The 20,709-nt window shown below is 39.0% G+C and overlaps 1 protein-coding gene across 1 annotated transcript in view; it reads left to right on the forward strand.

Annotated features, from left to right (window-relative positions):
• The window catches only part of pax3b (paired box 3b), a 71,727-nt gene that overhangs the window by 24,041 nt on the left and 26,977 nt on the right, over positions 1-20,709 (forward strand). Inside the window, 3 exon segments of the mRNA XM_034167830.1 lie at positions 10,728-10,927; positions 14,174-14,339; positions 15,185-15,399. Coding sequence (XP_034023721.1) covers positions 10,728-10,927; positions 14,174-14,339; positions 15,185-15,399 — 581 coding nt within the window.

The following is a 20,709-nucleotide window of genomic DNA, read 5'->3' on the forward strand; positions in this document are numbered from 1 at the left end:
TGACGATCGACGAGGCACTCTCAAACCACAGGCTTACAGGGCTGGAAAAATGCCGAACAGCAGGGGAAAAGTTTCAAGCTGTTTTCACCACATCTATTTTTTTGGTCTCTTCCTTTTTGTGTCGGTAAGAGATGCGCGCTGACGCTGATTCAGTGTGATTCATTGAGACAAAGATCACACTAATGTTTTTAATGCTTGACTGTTGTGAAAACACACAGGGAGCACTAATACGGAGACACCTCTGCGCTGACAAGCTCCTTTGAAGTAGTCTTAAAATGCATGAAGAACCGAAAGGAGACCACATCAGTGTTTGTGTGCTTTTCTCAAACCCCAAGTAAAAAACAAAAGTTCTCGCCTTCAGTAAACTTTGCAACCAAAAACATCACTAGTCCATGCGTTGCTTTATATTACAAAGTCCTATAGTAAGTCCTTTATAGACTCTGTGGCCCATTGGTGCTGGTGCTCATCTCACAATTCCATAGGATAAAGCAAATGAGTCTGTATGACTTCCCATGGATGGAACACCAATCCATTATAGATTTCTTCTCATTTGCCCATTTACAGCTGGGTGGACTTTTTACAGCACGACTAGAAATCAAACCCAAAGTCTACATATTGGTAGCCCAACTTTTATCCACCTGCTCTGCTCTATATCCTATTATAGGCCCCAGGGTCTATATAGGACTCAGCCCCGAAGCCTATGTTGGTGTTTTTTACTGGATTCCATAGTGTGAAGCAGATGAGACTCAATGAAAGGACACCAGTCATTCACAGGTTACTTCCCCAGGCATGGCTGGTACCCATGAAAATTCAGTAAGGTATATCTTATATATTATATTCCAATTCTAAGGTGGAACTATGCTAGTATATAAGGGTATATCTAAATATCTAAAAGGGAGAGTAAAATAGGAGAGTAGAAAAGAGTAGAGCCACTTAGGTGCATAGTCTTGAGAACCAGGGATGGTAGGTTAAAAAGCTTTTTTATCCCATGGAAACTCTCCCTACCCACTCAAGCGGCTCCAGAAAAAAGTATATATAATATAATAAATAATAAGACATAAGAAAGATAAGACATCACAGGAGAAGATTGTAGTATAGGTAATTTAGTATGTAGACTAGTAGTAAAATTAAATATAGTTAGTAGGCTAAGCTATAAATCTGGTATTTTATTATAGAAACAGAAGCTATGAGTGTATTGATATCTATCTAAAGTAACTCTGCTAGCATACTATAGGAAAATAAAAGGTATAATCATTATGCTATCAAATGGAAACCTAAGAACTTAGGTACTATATGTTGATATCTTTAAAAGAACACATAAACTGATGAATCATTAAAAATCTACACCATGTAAAATAAAATCGTAAATAATGAAAATAAGCTAGTTATAGTAGAAAAGCTAAATTAGCCGTTAATAAGCCAAACGTACCCAGCAAGCTAACACGATAAACAAAAACGGTAATTATGTACAGCTGGGTGGACTGAGACAGTGCACATGAAGTGGCTTGTCCAAAGACATGACCAGGAATTGAACCCAGGTCTACATATTGGTAGCCCAGTTCAGATCCCACTGAGCTAACTGTTCTATAAAACCTTTTATGGCTCGGTGGTGGCATCAGCCATACTTTATGCTGTGATCTGCTGGGGCTCTGGAAGTTCAGAGAGAGACAGGAGGAGACTCAACAGATTAGTCAGAAGGGCTCTGTCCTGGAATGTACTCTGGACCCCATAGAGGTGGTGGGCGAGAGGAGGATGTTAGATAAGCTGACATCAATTATGGACAACCCCTCTCACCCCTTACATGAGACTGTGGGAGCCTTAAGCAGCTCCTTCAGTAATAGACTGCTACAACCTTGGAGGAAAACAGAACTTATTTCAACTGTTTATTCAAAAATGTTTCTAGCAACATAATCACCTGCTGATTTTGCACCATGAACTACGTCTACCATCGTAGGGGTGGTGGCAAAATGGTTAGTAGGCTTGGTTTCAGTGCGGAAGGTTCATAGTTGAAACCCTACCCCTGCCACATGTCTCCATGTAATGTGGAGTTGCGTTAGGAAGGGAAGCCGGCATAAAACTTGTGCCAAATCCACATGCAGATCAACCTTGGATCTGCTCTGGTGAAAACAAGGGAGCAGCCAAAGGGGCTTATTATTTTATAGCTACGTCTATCGTCACTTTTTAGTGCTTTATTACATGCACAACTGTGCAATAATTTGACCATATCTATACATACGTATACTCATTATATTCTATTTATCACATAATTTGTTCACGTTACTATTTATGCACCCCGTCAGCAAACATTGCAATATATGTTAGTCACCTTTCTTTAATGTAAATATTGTTCTTTTTCTTTACTACTGTACAACTCTTGCTGCTGCGACAAGTGATTTTCCCCGCTGTGGGATCAATAAAGTTTATCTTATCTTATAACAAAGTCCTACATAGGCTTATACTGGCCCATTGATCCCTGCGCGTATTATCCCCAATTTCCACCGTGTGAAGCAGATAAGAGTTTAGGGCCGTCCCTGGATGGGATGCGAGTAAAAGCTGTGCAGTGCAGCAAAATAAACTCAAGTTCATGACTCAACCCTCAACAAATTGAGGCTAACAAAATGACGGAATGCACAGGTCAGTCATTCTAAACAGACTGCACAGATGTTTGCGCAGCAGCAGCTCAATTTCTCATCAAACAAAAACATCAGAAAAGAGACGCAATAAGCATTTATGGATTGTTTTACATCAAAACAAACTTTGCAATATCCTCTGCAAAAAAAACGTAAACTAATTGACTAAGTGCTTGGGAATTTATGTGGCAAATTTAAATTTGTTACACTAAAACGTTCTCATTCCCTTCACTTGATAATGAGGGAAAAACAGATTATCTAAACCAACGGCATTTTCCTCCTAAACCAAGTTGAAAAATATTTCCCAGTAAGGACTGGAAGATGTCGTGTCTTTATGTGGCTGCTGTATGTCAGAGTGATTGTCCGCTGTTTGCGTTCACAGTTCGGTGCCACCACTCGGGGTCAGTGCTGAGTATTGTACCAGAAAATGTATTAAAAGAAGAAAGCTGGATGGAAAGAGATTTCTCTGTTAACAAAATGAAGCGTGTTGTATCTCTTGGGTAAATGCTGTCAAGGAAAATAAAGTAATTTAACCTTGGGGGGGGCGGGGGGGGGGGGGAGCTGTTTCCATCCTTATTTCCACAGGCGTATATGTTGTTCATGAGTCGTGGTTTTTACAAGAAAAATGTCTTCCTCACCATTAATATTCAAAAACATGCAGAAAATTACCTTAAAATGTAATTACCTCATAATTATCTCTTCTACATCTTAGGGTATACTTATGGTGCAAGTACCAAGTCTCTACCACATGTTGTTAATGAGTTATTATAATCACAAAAAAATCTATCCATCCTCATTAATATTCAAAAACATGCACAAAACAACCCTAAAATGTAATTACTTCATAATTACTCAGGGGCTACCTACGGTGTAAGTATCAAGTGCCCACCACATGTTCTTAATAGTTACAGTGTTCACAAGAGAAATATCTTCACCCTTCATTAATATGCAAAAATATGCACCAAGCATTGCTAAAATATAATTCTCATAATTACTTATTCTACAACACAGGAAGTATACATAGTGTAAGTATCAAGTTTCTACTGTGTGTTGTTAATGAGTTAATTGCTCACATGAAAATCTGTTAATCTTCATTAATGTTCAAAAACATCCCTAATATGTAATTATCTCCTAATTACCTGTTCTACATCTTAGGGGAGTACCTATGACATTCACAGGAGAAATCTCATCATCTTCAGTAATATAAAAAAATATGAACCAAACAACCCTAAAATGTAATGTACCTAATCCACATCACAGGAGGTATCTGTGGTGTAAGTATCAAATGTCTATCATGTAAAGTTATGAATGTCATGTTCACCACATAGAGATGCAAGCTGTATGACAATGTCCTTGTGCTTTGTACATGGTGGTTTTGACATAAATATTGAATGGAATGGTCAACCCAACTCTTGGACTGTTTGAAAACCTGCCGATGAAATTATCCCAGAATTTGGACATGTCCACGAGAAGCATAAAGGCTGCTGAAAACAAGAGAAAACAAATCTCTCCTATGATTAAGTAGCCAGAAAATACAGTTGTATGCAAAAGTTTGGGCACCCCTGGTGATTTCCATGATTTTCCTTTATAAATCATTGGTTGTTTGGATCAGCAATTTCAGTTAAATATATCATATAGCAGACAAACAGTGATATTTGAGAAGTAAAATGAAGTTTATAGAATTTACAGAAAGTGTGCTATAATTCTTTAAACTAAATTAGGCAGGCACATAAATTTGGGCACCCCAACAGAAAAATACATCAATATTTAGTAGATCCTCCTTTTGCAGAAATAACAGCCCCTAAATGCTTCCTATAGCTTCCAATGACAGTCTGGATTCTGGATGAAGGTATTTTGGACCATTCTTCTTTACAAAAACATCTCAGGTTTGTTGGTTTCTGAGCATGGAGGCCCACTTAAAATCACACCACAGAGTTTCAATAATATTCAGGTCTTGGGACTGAGATGGCCATTCCAGAACATTGTACTTGTTCCTCTGCATGAATTCCTTAGTAGATTTGGGCAGTGTTTAGGATCATTGTCTTGTTGAAAGATCCAGCTGCGGTGCAACTTCAACTTTGTCACTGATTCATGAACATTGTTCTCAAGAATCTGCTGATATTGACTGGAATCCATGTGACCCAAGATTCCCAGTACCTGCACTGGCCACACAGCCACACAGCATGTTGGATCCACCTCCAAATTTTACTGTAGGTAGTAAGTATTTTTCTTGGAATGCTGTGTTCTTTTTCCGCCATGCATACCGCCCCTTGTTATGTCCAAATAACTCAATTTTAGTTTTATCAGTACACAGCACCTTATTCCAAAATGAAGCTGGCTAGTCCAAATGTGCTTTAGCATACCTCAAGTGACTGTTTGTGGCATGTACACAGAAAAGGCTTCCTCTGCATTACAGCATCATACAGCATCTCTTTGTGCAAAGTGCGATGTATAGTTGAACGATGCACAGAGACACTATCTGCAGCAAGATCATGTTGTAGGTCTTTGGAGCAGGTCTGTGGGTGACTATGACTGTTCTCACCATCCTTCGCTTCAGCTTATCTGAGATTTTTCTTGGCCTGCCACTTCGGGCCTTAACTAGTACTGTACCTGTAGTCTTCAATTTCCTCACTATGTTCCACACAGTGGAAACTGACAGCTGAAATCTCTGAGACAGCTTTTTGTATCCTTCCCCTAAACCATGATGTTGAACAATTGTTGTTTTCAGGTCATTTGAGAGTTGTTTAGAGGCTCCCATGTTGCCACTAATTAGAAGAGATGCAAAGAGGGGAAACATTTGCAAACGGCCACCTTAAATACCCTTTCTCATGATTGGATTCACCTGTGTAAGGAGGTCAAAGGTCATTGAGCTTACCAAACCAATTCTGTGTTCCAATAATTAGTGCTAAATGTATTCAAATCAATAAAATGACAAGGGTGCCCAAATTTATACACCTGCCCAATTTTGTTTAAATAATTAGTGCACACTTTCTGTAAATACTAGAAACTTCATTGCACTTCTCAAATATCAGTGTGTTCGTCTGCTATATATTTAACTGAAATTTCTGATCCAGACAACCAATGATTTATAAAGGAAAATTATTAGGGGTGCCCAAACCTTTGCATACAACTGTGTGTGTGTGTGTATATATATATATATATATATATATATATATATATATATATATATATATATATATATATAAATAATCCCTCCCCCTCCCAGGTTTAGACCCACCCATTTAGCCAAATTTGAGAAACTGGAATAAGGAAAAAAATATTTCCGACATCCATGCAAGCGCTAAAACAATGTACACTGAAAAAAACTGAAACTTGGTCCAACATAAAAACAAAACAAAACAAATTTCTTACACCTAAAATTTGTTTCTCTCAAAGTAAGGTTTCAACTAGATTATACTTTGTGAAAATAAATAAATAAATAAATTTAGAAGTACCAAATTACAGTCAATTAAAAATGTAGATTAAAGTTCCAGTTTTTTTCAGTGTGGAAGCAGAGCTCAGTGGGACAGTCAGTGTGGGAAACCTCAGTATGTGTCTGTCATTGGGTGGGGGTGGGGGGGTTACAGATGGTGTAACATGCCCAGGAAGACTGAACCCGTGGGTACGCTTACAATCACCAAAACAGATCCCTCTGTCCCCCTCCGCTGCCCTTCTCACCCCCTCAGGTGCTCTTACAGTTAGAGGAATGAGGTGGGGTTTGGGAGTGTGTGTGTGTGTGTGTGTGTGTGTGCGGGGGGGGGGGGGGGGGGGGGGGTGGTTAGGAAGGGCTACAGTGCCCCTGGCTGTGCCTCTATCCAATCGCCCCCTCACCCCCAAGCCCTCTGTGGAGCCTCTTTATGCCCTCCCACCCCCGGCTCCCCCGTGGGGCAGGTGACAGCCCTCCGCTGTGAAGGGCCAAGGGAGCCATGACGGATTCCACAGATGGAGCGTGCAAATCGCCGGCAAAGACCTCGACTCCATGGAGCAACAAAGAGCCAGCGAGTCACTAAGAGAAATATGGGTGGAAAAGCGAGAGATGGGGAGAAAGGAGACAAAGGAGATGTGTTGGTTGGTCGGGGGCGAGGAGCGGAGAGGACGGGAGGAGTAGGTCGTGCTTGTTTAAGGAAGGTGGTTGCAAAAGAGGTTTAAAAAAACAACCTTTCACAAATTTGTCGCTCGATAATTCTATTGTCGCCAATGTTTCACCATTTAAAAAAAAAACTTTAATTTGTTTTACTTTTTAGATGTTTCGTGTAACAAGTAATACATCAATTTAATGGCGCCACGAAGCCAACGAGCCAGCTTGAGTCCTCTACAAAGGGTCCGATTCAGGATCTGATCCCAACGAGACGACCTCAGAGGTGCCGCTGTGTCGCTTCTTTAGAAAGGTTTTCGAAACCCCGGTAGCAGTCATAATCGATAGGTAATTCCAAAGTGATTAAGGATTTTCCAGGCTGCCTCAGCGTTCCCATGGCCCAAATCCCTGTGAAATGCGAAGGAACGTGTGCGCTGCTCAGGTCGGGGGGCGAGGGGAGTGAGGGGGAGCAGCATTCCTGAACAGCCCTCCTTCAGGAACTAGAGGGGGAAGGCTTCAAAAGGCCTCGTCTCTACCCAAAGTCCACAGCCCTCCCAAAACCCAACACCGAAACTCCCACCATTTGTTTCCACCGGATCTGGCTCCGAACCGCTCATGCTGTACGTCACAGAGCGCGCACCCCCGGTGCAGAATCTACCAGAGGATCACTGCATCCTGTCTCACAATATCAGACTGGCTGCTTCCCTTCATGCTTAAACGTATCTTTACCAGTTAGCATGTTAACTTGACCCCCACCCTGAGCAGAGGACTCCCCAAAGACGGACGTGGATCAGTTTCACATGAGAGGCTCCGAGCTATTTGGGTTCTCTGGTATTTTATTGTTGCTTGCAAGGGGAACTAATACAGTGTCGCACACCAACTTGTCCGATGCTGAGGGGAATTAATTAAGTGTAACACAAAAAGTGTTGTGGATTTCATAAGGAGCCAATGGACCTTTTGAAGCAGCCCGGCGCGCACAGGGGTATTAGTGCTGAACTGAAAGAGGGATCAAAGGCAGACCTGCAAAGGCTGTTGGACACATATTGTCACTGTAGATGAAATGTCAAAAAAACATTGATACTTATTCAAAATTACACATTTGTTTTAATCTGCTTTGTCATTTACGGGAGTATTTATGTTTTAAATCAAGTAAGTTTTTCCTAAAATATACAGCCTACTATGTCACAGATCACAAACGGGTTCTGCAGTCATGATTTTAATGTCATCATTCCCAACATACAAAAACGTTTCCCTTCTGTGTTGCCTCATCAAACATTGAAAGTATTCAACTGTGATTCTGTACATTCTATTTCTATCCTCATTTATCAAAACAGATCTATAGATTTATATGAAATTTTAAATGTTGGTTGCTTCAAACACATCACATTTTGACACATGGTCAGCGACCCTTTGTGTAACTACGTGACTAGATTGGCAGCCCCTTCACATCACATATGCGGGGAAACACACAGCAGCATCATTTCTTATGACAGACAGAAACTATCTGCTTACCTCTGTGAAATCGGGGAGCATTCATCTATTGCTGAGTTCGGGCTATGATTATTTTTACGGTTAGGGTATAGCAAAATGTGACAAGATGGGTGTGAGACTGCGTCGACTCGATGGCGCTGCTCCACATTGAGACTTATAACCTTCCTGAAAGCTGTCAGATTTATTGCTTTCAACAACTTTGCCAATAACTCATAAAAGGCACATACCTTGATTTTAAAACTGAATTAAAAAGGACAAGTGTGCAGCCTGAAGGATTCACCACAAATGGATTTTTGCTCAGTCTACTTAGTCTTTGTCTATGTGTGTGTAACTTCGATCATGGACAAACTGGGGAGAGCTGACATATGCCGATTGGTATGCATATGTATTTTGGGTCAAAGAAGAACGCTGCGAAAACGGAACATTGACAGGACTAATATTTTTGAGGAAATTAGGTATATTAGGTAATAACAGTGAAATGTCTCAACCTTGCCAGTTGTAAAATGTGACATCAACTAAATGTGACAAATTATAAATACAATTATTCACAAAACTTTCTCATTTTAATTTCTTGCACTTTCAGTTAAAACCATTATAGAAACTGCATAATTTATTACCACCCTTGAAAAATCTCAGCTACCTATTTTATAAACACTACCCAATCTAGAACCTGTGGATCGCCATGTGCAATGTGCTAGTTTAGATATAAATGAGAAAGAATGTTGGCCCTCAATTTGGTTAATTTAGATTGACACTTTCTGTACATTCTCCTGTTCGAGATTTGTTTTGGTTTGAAACGTGGACCTAAAATCTCAAAGGTGACTTGTTTCAATATGATATCAATCAATCAATCAATTTTTTTATATAGCGCCAAATCACAACAAACAGTTGCCCCAAGGCATGATATGATATGATATGATATGATATACAACCCCAATTCCACTGAAGTTGGGACATTGTGAAAAATTGTGAAAAATGTAAATAAAAACAGAATGCAATGATTTGTAAATCTTCTTCAACCTATATACAATTGAATACACCAAAAGACATGATATTTAGTGTTCAAACTGATAAACTTTATTGTTTTTGTGCAAATATTTGCTCATTTTGAAATGGATGCCTGCAACACGTTTCAAAAAAGCTGGGACAGTGGTATGTTTACCACTGTTTTACATAATATTTTCTTCTAACAACACTCAATAAGCATTTGGGAACTGAGGACACTAACTGTGAGTTAGTGATTGGTTATAAAAGGAGCATCCCCAGAAGGCTCAGCCGTTCACAAGCAAAGATGGGGTGAGGATTACCACTTTGTGAACAACTGAGTGAAAAAATAGTCCAACAGTTTAAAAATTGCAAGGAATTTAGGGATTCCATCATCTACAGTCCATAATATAATCAGAAAATTCAGAGAATCTAGAGAACTTTCTACACATAAGCAAGGCCGAAAACCAACATTGAATGCCCATGACCTTCGATCCCTCAGGCAGCACTGCATTAAAACCGACATCATTGTGTAAGATCTTACTGCGTGGAAAACCATTCAGAAAACCATTGTCAGTTAACACAGTTCGTCGCTACGTCTACAAGTGCAAGTTAAAACTCTACCATGCAAAGCGAAAGCCATACATCAACAACATCCAGAAATGCCGCCGCCTTCTCTGGGCCCGAGCTCATTTGGAATGGACAGACACAAAGTGGAAAAGTGTGCTGTGGTCTGATGAGTCCACATTTCAAATCATGGACGTCGTGTCCTCTGGACAAAAGAGGAAAAAGACCATCCAGACTGTTACCAGTGCAAAGTTCAAAAGCCAGCATCTGTGATGGTATTTGGTGTGTTAGTGCCCATGGCATGGACAACTTACACATCTGTGATGGTGCATCAATGCTGAAAGGTACATCCAGGTTTTAGAGCAACACATGCTGTCATCCAAGCAATGTTTTTTTCAGCGACACCCCTGCTTATTTCAGTAAGACAATGCCAAGCCACATTCTGCACGTGTTACAACAGTGTGGCTTCGTAGTAAGAGTGCAGGTACTAGACTGGCCTGCCTGCAGTCCAGACCTGTCGCCCATTGGGGTTGTATGATGTGAGGGAGGTGGTGGTGTAATTGTTTGTACGTTGGACTACAAAACCGGTGAAATGGATTTGTTTCCTGATCACAACCCAGTTAGCTGGCACTTTCAGCTCTGAAACCCTGCAGTGTGAATTTTGAACTGGGGCGGTGGGGAGACACGTACGTCATGCTTGTGTTGACCACCCATGTTAAAATAGAGATCTTTACCTCACCTTACCTACGATATCATCTGCTGACAAGATATCCAATTGACTAATTGACAAGAGGCAAATTATAGAGAGAAGTGCGTCCTGCGTAGGCCCTGAGGTCCGCTGGTGTCGGTGCTTACCACTGGATACGGTAGCACCGAGTAGATGAGAGTGTATCTGTGGATAGATGAGATTTCTTTCAGGAGAAAAAATAACAAAACAAAGTAACCCTGTCCTTCATGTTGTGTCTCCTGTGTTGGAGCAGCGAGTCACTCAGACGAGGGTTCCGACATGGAGTCTGAGCTCAACCTGCCATTGAAAAGGAAGCAGCGGCGCAGTCGGACCACCTTCACAGTGGAGCAGCTGGAGGAGCTGGAGCGGGCGTTTGAGAGAACACACTACCCCGACATCTACACCAGGGAGGAGCTTGCACAGCGGGCCAAACTGACTGAAGCCAGGGTGCAGGTGAGACATCCACGTCATGTATGTATGTTTCTCCCCGTCCCACGCTGTTGGGACGGGGAGAAAACTGCAAGGAAAAATAATCATTCTGTCTCTACCAAAACATCAGCTGCAGTCACTTATTTTCATCTTCATCTGACCTGTCTCGGCATCAACGTGTGAAGCAGTGAGAAGGCAGTTATCACTCCCTGAATGAAATTTAAACATAATAATAATAATAAAAAGAACCAAACAAACACACACACCTCATCCTCTTCTCCCAGAGGCCCAATCTGGACATTGTTGCCTCATTAAATTCATTACATTTCAACAGGCCCCATATGAGAAGTGTAAGTAGGCTCAGCATGATCACCGTGCATATAGACACAGCATGTCACTCACACACTCACCGAAGCCAACCGCGCACACACACACACAAACACACACACACACAGGAATTTGTCCCACTTTTCTCTCTCACTCTGAACTTGTGTGTGAAATGTTAATGTCTGTAGCTTTGCTTGTCATGTCACAAGATGCTGTGCTGTTAATATTTCCAATTCCCATGCTCTAAACGAGGACAAGACTAATGTGAAATATTATGCAATATTTTTAAAACATTTACTCTAATATGCCTAAAAGTTTTGCAAACCAGTGAAACCCTGCAATTACATTTTTATAAATACATATAAAGAAAATATGACCATTAAAAAACTGTTTTAGGTGATAAAACTGTAGAATTAGCAGGTCAATTCTGTTGAATTAAAATCAAGTTTTAAACATTCATTTGTACATTTTGCTGATTAAAATATATTCGGCTGGGATAACATTTAGTCCCAGTCTAAATAGAGTAAAATACACTAGTATCGAGTGAAATCAGCTCTACTGTCTGGTCAAATCAAGTGGTTCTACTCCAATAAGAGTTGATATTACCCTGTGATAGAGTTGATTTAGCAATGCGATAGAGTATATTTAACTCTATTTGGACTGGAACCAAATGTTATCCCAGCAGAGTACATTTTACTCAGCAAAATTTACTGGGTATAGGGCCTGACATATACATACACACACACACACACACACACACACACATATATATATATATATATATATATATATATATATATATATATATATATATATATATATATATATATATATATATATATATATATATATATGTCAGGGCCTATACAAATGAATGCATTTTGGCAAAAGCCTAGTCATGTACCCTGTTAAATGTAATGACAGAATGCATAGCTTGACAAATAAATGAATCAGACCCCACCAGATTTTTAAAGTGATAACTCAAAGGCAATACATGCAGTCATCTTGTAAATGTCTGAAGTAAAATGGCATGGAATGGGGATAAATGGAGTAAAACTATCTTTGATGCATCAGATAATCAGAAAAAAGCAAGTCAGATCTCAGAAGCTAAGCAGTGCGGGCCCTGGTTAGTACTTGGATGGGAGACCTCTTTGGAACACCAGCGGCTGTGTGTGTTTCTCCAGGTTACAGTTGAGTTGCGTCAGGAAGGGCATCTGGCGTAAAACTTGTGCCAAATGCCAATGCGGATCTGTATCCGCTGTGGCGACCCCAAACACAACGGGAGCAGCCGAATGGACAAGAACAACATATCATATAACTTTCCTGGACATGTCAGGCTTGTTGCTGCAGGAAGTTATGTCATCAACCAATGCATGATGGAAATTAGGAGCAGGTGCTGATTTTATTTTATCAACTTGTGTGGATGAAGTTAAATGTAGATGGAAATTAGCTTGTTTGCCAGGTTTTTTTTTTATTTCCAGAGCTAAAGTCTGGAGGTCACCAAGGCTGCTTGGTTATAAGGTCTTGATATCTGAATTCCCAGGATACCTCACTGTTGAAACAGAGTGACTTTTTAGATACCTGACATCCCAGTCTGAGTTCTGTGCAAGCAATGATGAACTGTGATCACAGGAGAGTTTAACTTTAAAATGTAACTACATAAACATACAATTTTAGAATGGCAGCATTTTCCATTACGTATGCGTCATTATTGAAAGAATCAGCAAAGTGAACTATTGTGGTTCTTTTTCATTGTCTCGCTCTTACTATTATTAGAATTTGAGGTTTAAAATAAAATTAATTCACACAGATTTTTCCATCACCACTACTTGAGCTTTTTGAGTTGCTGTTGTTTAGCTGTACATTAAGCTAAAATTCTTTTTTACTTCCGCCAACAAAGTTGGAGGAGGTTATGTTATCAACCCGGTTTGTTTGTTTGTCTGATTGTGAACCGCCTGGAGCCCACAATTTTTCATATATCATTATGAAATTTTTACTGAAGATTCATATCCTGATAGGCAAGAACTGATTCAATTTTCAAGGTGAAAGGTCAAAGTCGGGACAAATCTTGGAAAATTTGAAAAATCCCTATCTTCAACATTGAATGAATTTTCAAAAATTCTTAACTGTGTGAAAAAAGATCAAATTTCTTTCACATTTGAGAGTGTTATGTAGGATGTCTGAGTTTGATCCGGATCTGATCCAGATTACAGATTTTGTAGCCATTTAAATTTAACATTAAAAACCCCATTTAATGTATATTTTACATTATATCTTCATCAAACGTGCTCCAATCACTCTCATATTTGAACATGAGGTGCTGACTGGCATTCACTATCGCCTGACAAAGTTTGATCTTGATCTGAATCGGATTGTAGATTTTGTGGACATGTGAATTCAATATTGAAAAGCCCATTTGATGTACATTTTGCATTATATCTCAATAAAAAGTGTCATTTTTCTGTTATGGATTTACATACACCATGGAGGTTCCAATTTTTTGTCTTTTTGTCTGTCTTCTAGTTATCAGTTGGAAACCAAATGGCAAAAAGCAATGACAAATTGTGCATAACAGAGATAACCAAAGTTCTGTGAAAATGATCTGAAAAAGAATTCAGAAACTAAAAAGTTGAAAAAAAAAAAAACCCCTGTCAACAACAACAACAACCTTTGATTCAAGAACTAAATACATACTCCTGACATTTGATCAATCTAATTTATCTTATTAAAAGTCACTTCTAACAGGACTTTGTCCTTGAAAATTTTTTCCAAGGTATAAATTTGTGGAATTGGAAACTAATGCTGGTGGAGGTTTGTGCTCTATGAGCGTGATGCTCTATTTTGCGTAGGGTTATACACCATCACCGACATAATGACAATGATTGTGATGCTTTGAAAAGAGACACATGTAACACACGCTAACTGTTCAGTCGTCCTTTTTAGGTATGGTTCAGCAACCGTCGAGCGAGGTGGAGAAAGCAAGCAGGAGCCAATCAGCTGATGGCATTTAATCACCTGATCCCAGGAGGCTTCCCACCCTCAGCCATGCCTGGTATCGCCCCCTACCAGCTCTCCGAAAGCACCTACCCCCCCTCATCTGTAGCACAAGGTGCTTTGCAGTTCCAACAAATACTGTTTCAATCATATCTATGAGTTTAGTTTGAGGGTTTTGTAGCTTGTTGACTCCTTTAAAAAATATTTGGTTGGATCTTAAGTATTTAAAACAAATAAACAAACAACAACAAAAAACAACAAAAAACAAACAAAACAAACAACACTGTAGTCATTATTTGATGTTACAAAACTGCCTGAAACAGGAAAAAAATGAATTTAAACTGCACCATTCCATCTGAGGCAGACAATCAAGTTTTTTTGGTAGTTACACACACACACACACACACACACACACACACACACACACACACACACACACACACACACACACACACACACACACACACACACACACACACACACACACACAGGTGTCAGCCATGCAGATTGAGTTTTAAAGGCCTTCTCCACCCATGTCTCACGTCTGGTCCAAGGACTAAACCTATGACCACAACTTTCCCAGTTACAAAATGGCCAAAAAAAAAAAAAAAAAAAAAGCAAATAATATGATATTTTCAATGTTTTCTTTAAATTAATGGTTTTGATTTTTAAATATGTTAATTTATTTATTTGTGTTAATAGATGTTATTGTTCAGCATATGATTTCATAGTGTTGTCATCCATTAGGAAACACAAAAACTATTTATTTACTCACTGCACATCTATTTACTCTGTAAATTCATACAAGCAGCTTTATTTCTGTTTGTCTGAAATTTCAGCACTTCAACAGCAGTTCTAATTGAATACATTTGATGATTTTTTTTTCAGTCTTCCACCAACAATTCCACGATTGATCTTTTCCACTTTAAATTTTTTCTTTCTCTGTTCATTCTTTGGTAGTATCGGAGTCTCCCAACACGGTGCATCGGCCTCAACCGCTCCCTCCATCCTCTGGCCACCAGGTGTCTGCTGCAGGAGGACAGGGGGAAGGAGGCTCTGCGTACTGCCTCGCCTCCGGAAGACACTCTTTCTCAGGATACTCAGACAGCTTTGTGGGCCCCGGGGGGCCCAACAATCCCATGAACCCCGCCATAGGAAACGGACTCCCTCCACAGGTGCGACAAGAGTGAAAAAAACTCTATTCAATTTAGACAGCAGACACAAATAGGAAACCGCAGGTGTTTAAGAGTTGTAGTGTTACATATCTATGTACAACTTCACAACTGTGTTCTTTTCTACAAGTTCAAACTTGCAGATTGTTTAAATAGATGTTAGTCATTTTATAGATGTCTGATTATAATCCAAATATGAGCCTTTACCCACTAAATTATCACAGACATGTTTTATTTTCAATTAATTATTTTGAAAAATGAAAATAAAATAATAATTAAATCACATTTTGGAATTGCTGTACAAGTAATTTTTTTTTCTCAAATAGCATATTTATTAAATTTCACAGATTGTTTCTCGAAGATGTGCAAATGATGGACTTATTACCAACATGTTCACTTTTTAAAAACACTTTATATCACTTTTGTAGTTTCAATGATTTTTTATATCTGAAGGTCATTTTAGTGTATCAAGCTGTACCTGAACATTGCATGAGCACCACTGAGATCTCAGGCTGGGAAACACTCCTGAGCACGCACAGCAATTTGAGAGCTGCAGATTGAATTTGCATGATTTTCAGAAGCGTACAGTAGCTGCACAAGCTTAGCAAACTTAATTACAGTTTTTTTTTTAATACATTAGACTTAGGCTCGTTTTTATTGTCATTCAGTAAAAAAAAAAAAAAAAAAAAAAAAAATCACAGATGTTGTCACAGAACAAAATATTGATGCACTACACCAAAAGATAAAAACACAGAATACCAGTCCAAGGTGTGTGATAGGTTAAAAAAAAAACTATCTGTTTATCTTAACCTATCTTAACTGTTTCTGTATCTGTGTATACACAACATGCAATAAATAAATAAAGGACATGGGATATTGCATATATGAAGATGCTACAAGGATAAAGTTGCTACCCGATGCTACAGTATATTCTACATTGCACAGTTCTTTTTATCTATCTTATGGCGACTGGTTAAAAGCTGCTCCTGAATCTGCATGTTTTGCACCTCAGGCTGTGGTACAGTCTACCTGAGGGCAGGAGGGAAAACAGATTGTTAAAGGGATGTGAAGTGTCTCTGATTATCCTTCTTGCCCTGGACAAGCAGCGCGGTTCTGCCAGTTCACCAATGGTTGGCAGTTTGACCCTCATAATCTTCTCTGCTTCCCTCACGAAACTCCCCAGTACATTCAAGTTATATTTCAGTATGCAGACATGAGTGACAGAGATTTTCTACATCATCACTCTTTGGCACATATGGAGGAGAAAAGAGACATGAGTGGAGAAGGACACGGGGCAATTGAGTTTGTGACAAATGAGAAGTGAAAAGACAATTCCAGCTAATTATCCAGGGCGGCAGTCCCAACACACAGCAAAGGGCTTAACAGGCAGAAAATGAGATTTCAGGCTCACACAGTCTGACTCCTCCAAGACTTGACAAGAAAAAAAAAAAAATCTTTCTAGTCTGGTAGTGCATTTGCATTCTTTTTGTGCCATAGTTTCCCCATTACTATAATTACTGTTTAAAAATGTGACATAAAATTCTTTGTAAATTAAAAAAAAACCGCTAAAATAGCTACGTTGTATGCGTTTTGTTTGTGTACAATAATTTCTCCCAAAATACGATAATTTTGAGGTTTTGGAACGATAGTTTCATATTTCATATCTGGCAACACTGCTCCGGTGCAGAAAAACAAGAAGGGCGGGGGGGGCTTGCGAACAGTGCTGTGCGCCACACTTAAAATAAACTGCACACTCACACAAACACGCACACACACCTTCACAAATGACACCCTGCCTTTTCCTCAAAAATTACTACATTTATGTTTGCTGTCTGTCTCTGTACTTTTCTGTCACTTTTGCGCTCTTTTTCATACTTTTCCCTCGTTTCAAAAGTCACCGAATGCACTTTACTGTAATATATGCAACATATAGCATACTGTTGGAAAGCACGGGTTCTTAGCTTGCTGTCAGTGTTGAAATTTTTCAGAGTGAGGGCTTACATGAGAACTTACGGTAATGAGAATCAGCGGCGCACTAGTTTGAAACGTCTGTGTTTTTCCTCTGCGTTATGACGCCACAGGCTTACGTTTACCGTAATACACCATATATCATTGTAAAGCCCCCTTTTTTTTTTTTTGGCAAATTAGGTTGCCAGATACCTACAACTGCATTATTGATGAAGAGAATAGATTATACATCTTGGTTGCAAAAACTTTTTTTTTTTTGTTAGCTCCACAAGTATTTTTTTTGTTGTCTTGTTCTCTCAGGTGTAGGCCTATAGAATAGATTCGTGATTTTGGGTGCAATTTTGTTATTTAAGCTATTTGTTTGTTTGCCTACACACTTAATAATGTAAATAAAGTGTTAAATTATTCAGCATTATGTCATCATATGTTATGTATTATGCTGTACTTGTGCATCTAATGGTATGAGTGGGTTAGGGGGTGGTGGTGGTGGGCAAGGGGGCGGGGTGGTGATATTGTCCCTACCAAAGCTGAGACCAAACCTACGCCCTTGCCATGCAGACCAGCTCATGCAATTACAGGCACACATGCACCAGCTGGGGCGACAACAGCAACACTGGGACATCACCGCTCAGATCGTACAACATATTACACAACAGCCTGCATCAACTTCTGAACTTTTCACCTTCTCGTGAATGTTTCAATTGCAACATAGATGCAATAAAGCAAATTTGTGTTTTTAGTAGTCGGTAGTAGTTGACACACTTAAAATTTAAATCATCAACCATTTCTGTAATGAAATGTGATTAAATGCAAATAGGTACCAGCAGCATTTTGTTCCATTTAACACATTTTTTTTTACACACCTTTTATTGTACACATCAAATCTATTTGCTATTACTTTTTGTGAATCTGATTAAAAATTTCATTTAAAATGAAATATTCAATGCAAAATATGTAGAGTGTACACATCATAAAATCACACCACACTATTAGATATTTTTAATTTGATTTATTTTAGTTTACCAGTTTAACAAGTAATAATAAAAAAACAACTTTGTTGAATGTTTCACTGTAAGATTTTCTTTTAATTCAACTGAATTTGATTAACTTCAATTATCTGCTGAATTATATAAAGGATAAAGACTTAAATGAAAAAGTCTATATTTACTTAAGGCAACCAGTCTCAGAACTTGTATGCTGTATAAATGGGTGAAGCAAATTGTAACAAATTTTACAATTATATTTATTTCCCCATGTGAACAACCACACTTTGCAGGTATGGCTGACAGAGCAAAATTAAGGAATGACTGCATTTCATTTTTAGAGTATATTTCTACATCTGTGACTAAAACATGAATGAAACATAACTCATGCCAAGGACAAACTATCACACTTGCAGTTGGTACGATAATGTATGAAGAGGTGTAACTAATATCTTAAGTTAAAATACTGAGAGCAAACCTCTCATCTGTGCAGCAATGTGATATTTGTTAATTTGAACAGAATCTCAAATATTTCATCATGATATACTGTGAAAATATAAATTATGTGCAAAACTGACAGTTTAGTCCACAAGTATTTGGATTATGACAAATTTTATGTTATTTTATGTTTTTACAGTGAATATAATCTTACAGTCCAGACTGTCAACTTTAATTTAAAGGATGTGAATAGTATATAAATTACAGCACAGCTTGTAGTTGGTTAATGGACTATCAATGAAATAAGTGAATAATGATTCAAGTCATTATTAATGACTATAGCGTCACAGTTCAGCATCCAAATACATTTGACAGATTAAACATCATAAAACGTGTTATAATTCATATACTTTTCACTTATTTGACAATTTAATTAGCCTAACTAAGTGTGAGGGACACCTGATATTTTATTTTTTAAAATTCACATCTTAATGATACTGCTATGGGGGAGACAATAATAGTCCATATTCTTTAATAATTCAGATACAATAAGAGTTTGATATCCTCAATTTCAAGATGTATTATTACATGCCATTTTGAAAGTTATGCTACATGAACTAAACAGTCATTTGCATGACTGCCTCTTGCTAGCAGGACTTCTAATACACCACCTATTTGCTCGCTTGCACGCTGATTTCAGATCGATTTGAACGACTGTCGTGTATTTTCTCAAAACTTTTTCTCCATAAATGGATTTTCAAGGAAGTTTTCAAAAACCTGAGCTTTGAGTAATGTTGCTCACTTTTCCCACAATACCAGCTATCGCCCTCTATTGGCTGGTCAACCGTGCGCACAACTCTTGCCTTACTGTGCTTACCGTCTTTGCCATTTGAGTTGTTCTGAACTGCTCACACTAAATCCACCGCTCCGCTACATTTTACCTCCAGACATTGTTCTGTAGTGCACACATTTGTTTGTGTTTTAGCGTAGTATCACTCATGTACAGGTTTGCGATTACATGCATTAAAAACATGTACCATCAGCATTCCAAGAGTATCTGTGTGCCTCCAGGGAGGCTTTTTTTGTGATTGCATTCTTAAAATAGTTTCCTCTCTGTTCCAGCTGGTGAAAGCAAAGACTTTAATTTATTTGTATATATTTCATACAGCATTGAAGGAATGTCCTGTCTCGGATGTTTCCCGGACATTCTTCACCGCTAACTCTCAGATGCGCTGACTTAGGCTGCTGGCAACTGTAGCATTCCAACATGAAGAACACTGGACAGCCTGACCAGCAGCAAACTCATGAAGGAGGGAAAGGCTACAGGCAGAAAGGGATATAAGGCAGATAGATGCAAGGTTGAGTCCATCAATTTAATAGCAAGTATCTCTGGTCTTTTTGGCTCATTCACTCATTGCCATATCCCTGTTCCCTTAAACCAAATTTTCCAAACACAGACTTATTTTTAAGGAAAATGTTCCTGGGCATGAGAGGAAACACAACTCCCCTCTCCAAATCAACATGGATCCCTCCATTCACCTCCCCTACTTGGGAAATGATTTAAGCAGGACCATGTGTGTGTGTGGATATAGAATAATATGTCACTTTGAGGGCCGACGGGACCCAAAGAGCGGCGTACCTGCTTCTTGTTAGGACAGCTAACTGGGCCCTGAGGCCTTTGCACTGGTGAGGAGGAGGAGGCGGGACGTGATACATTTGAAGGTATCAGGTTAAGCTGCAGGTACTTTCATCAGTGATGAAGACAATCTCCATTCTTTATTAACGGTTTCCTAACAGACAGCTAAATTCATTTGATGCTGGAACAGGGCGGTGACACCGAACCGAGTTTGAAGACCAGTCAAAACTTTTGGCCCCAAAGCTTTTTTCCATCAGATGCTGGCTAAAGAATATTTGGGCCAAATTT

This window comes from Thalassophryne amazonica, chromosome 4 (assembly GCF_902500255.1).
Source record: "Thalassophryne amazonica chromosome 4, fThaAma1.1, whole genome shotgun sequence".
Classification (NCBI taxonomy): Eukaryota; Metazoa; Chordata; class Actinopteri; order Batrachoidiformes; family Batrachoididae; genus Thalassophryne; species Thalassophryne amazonica.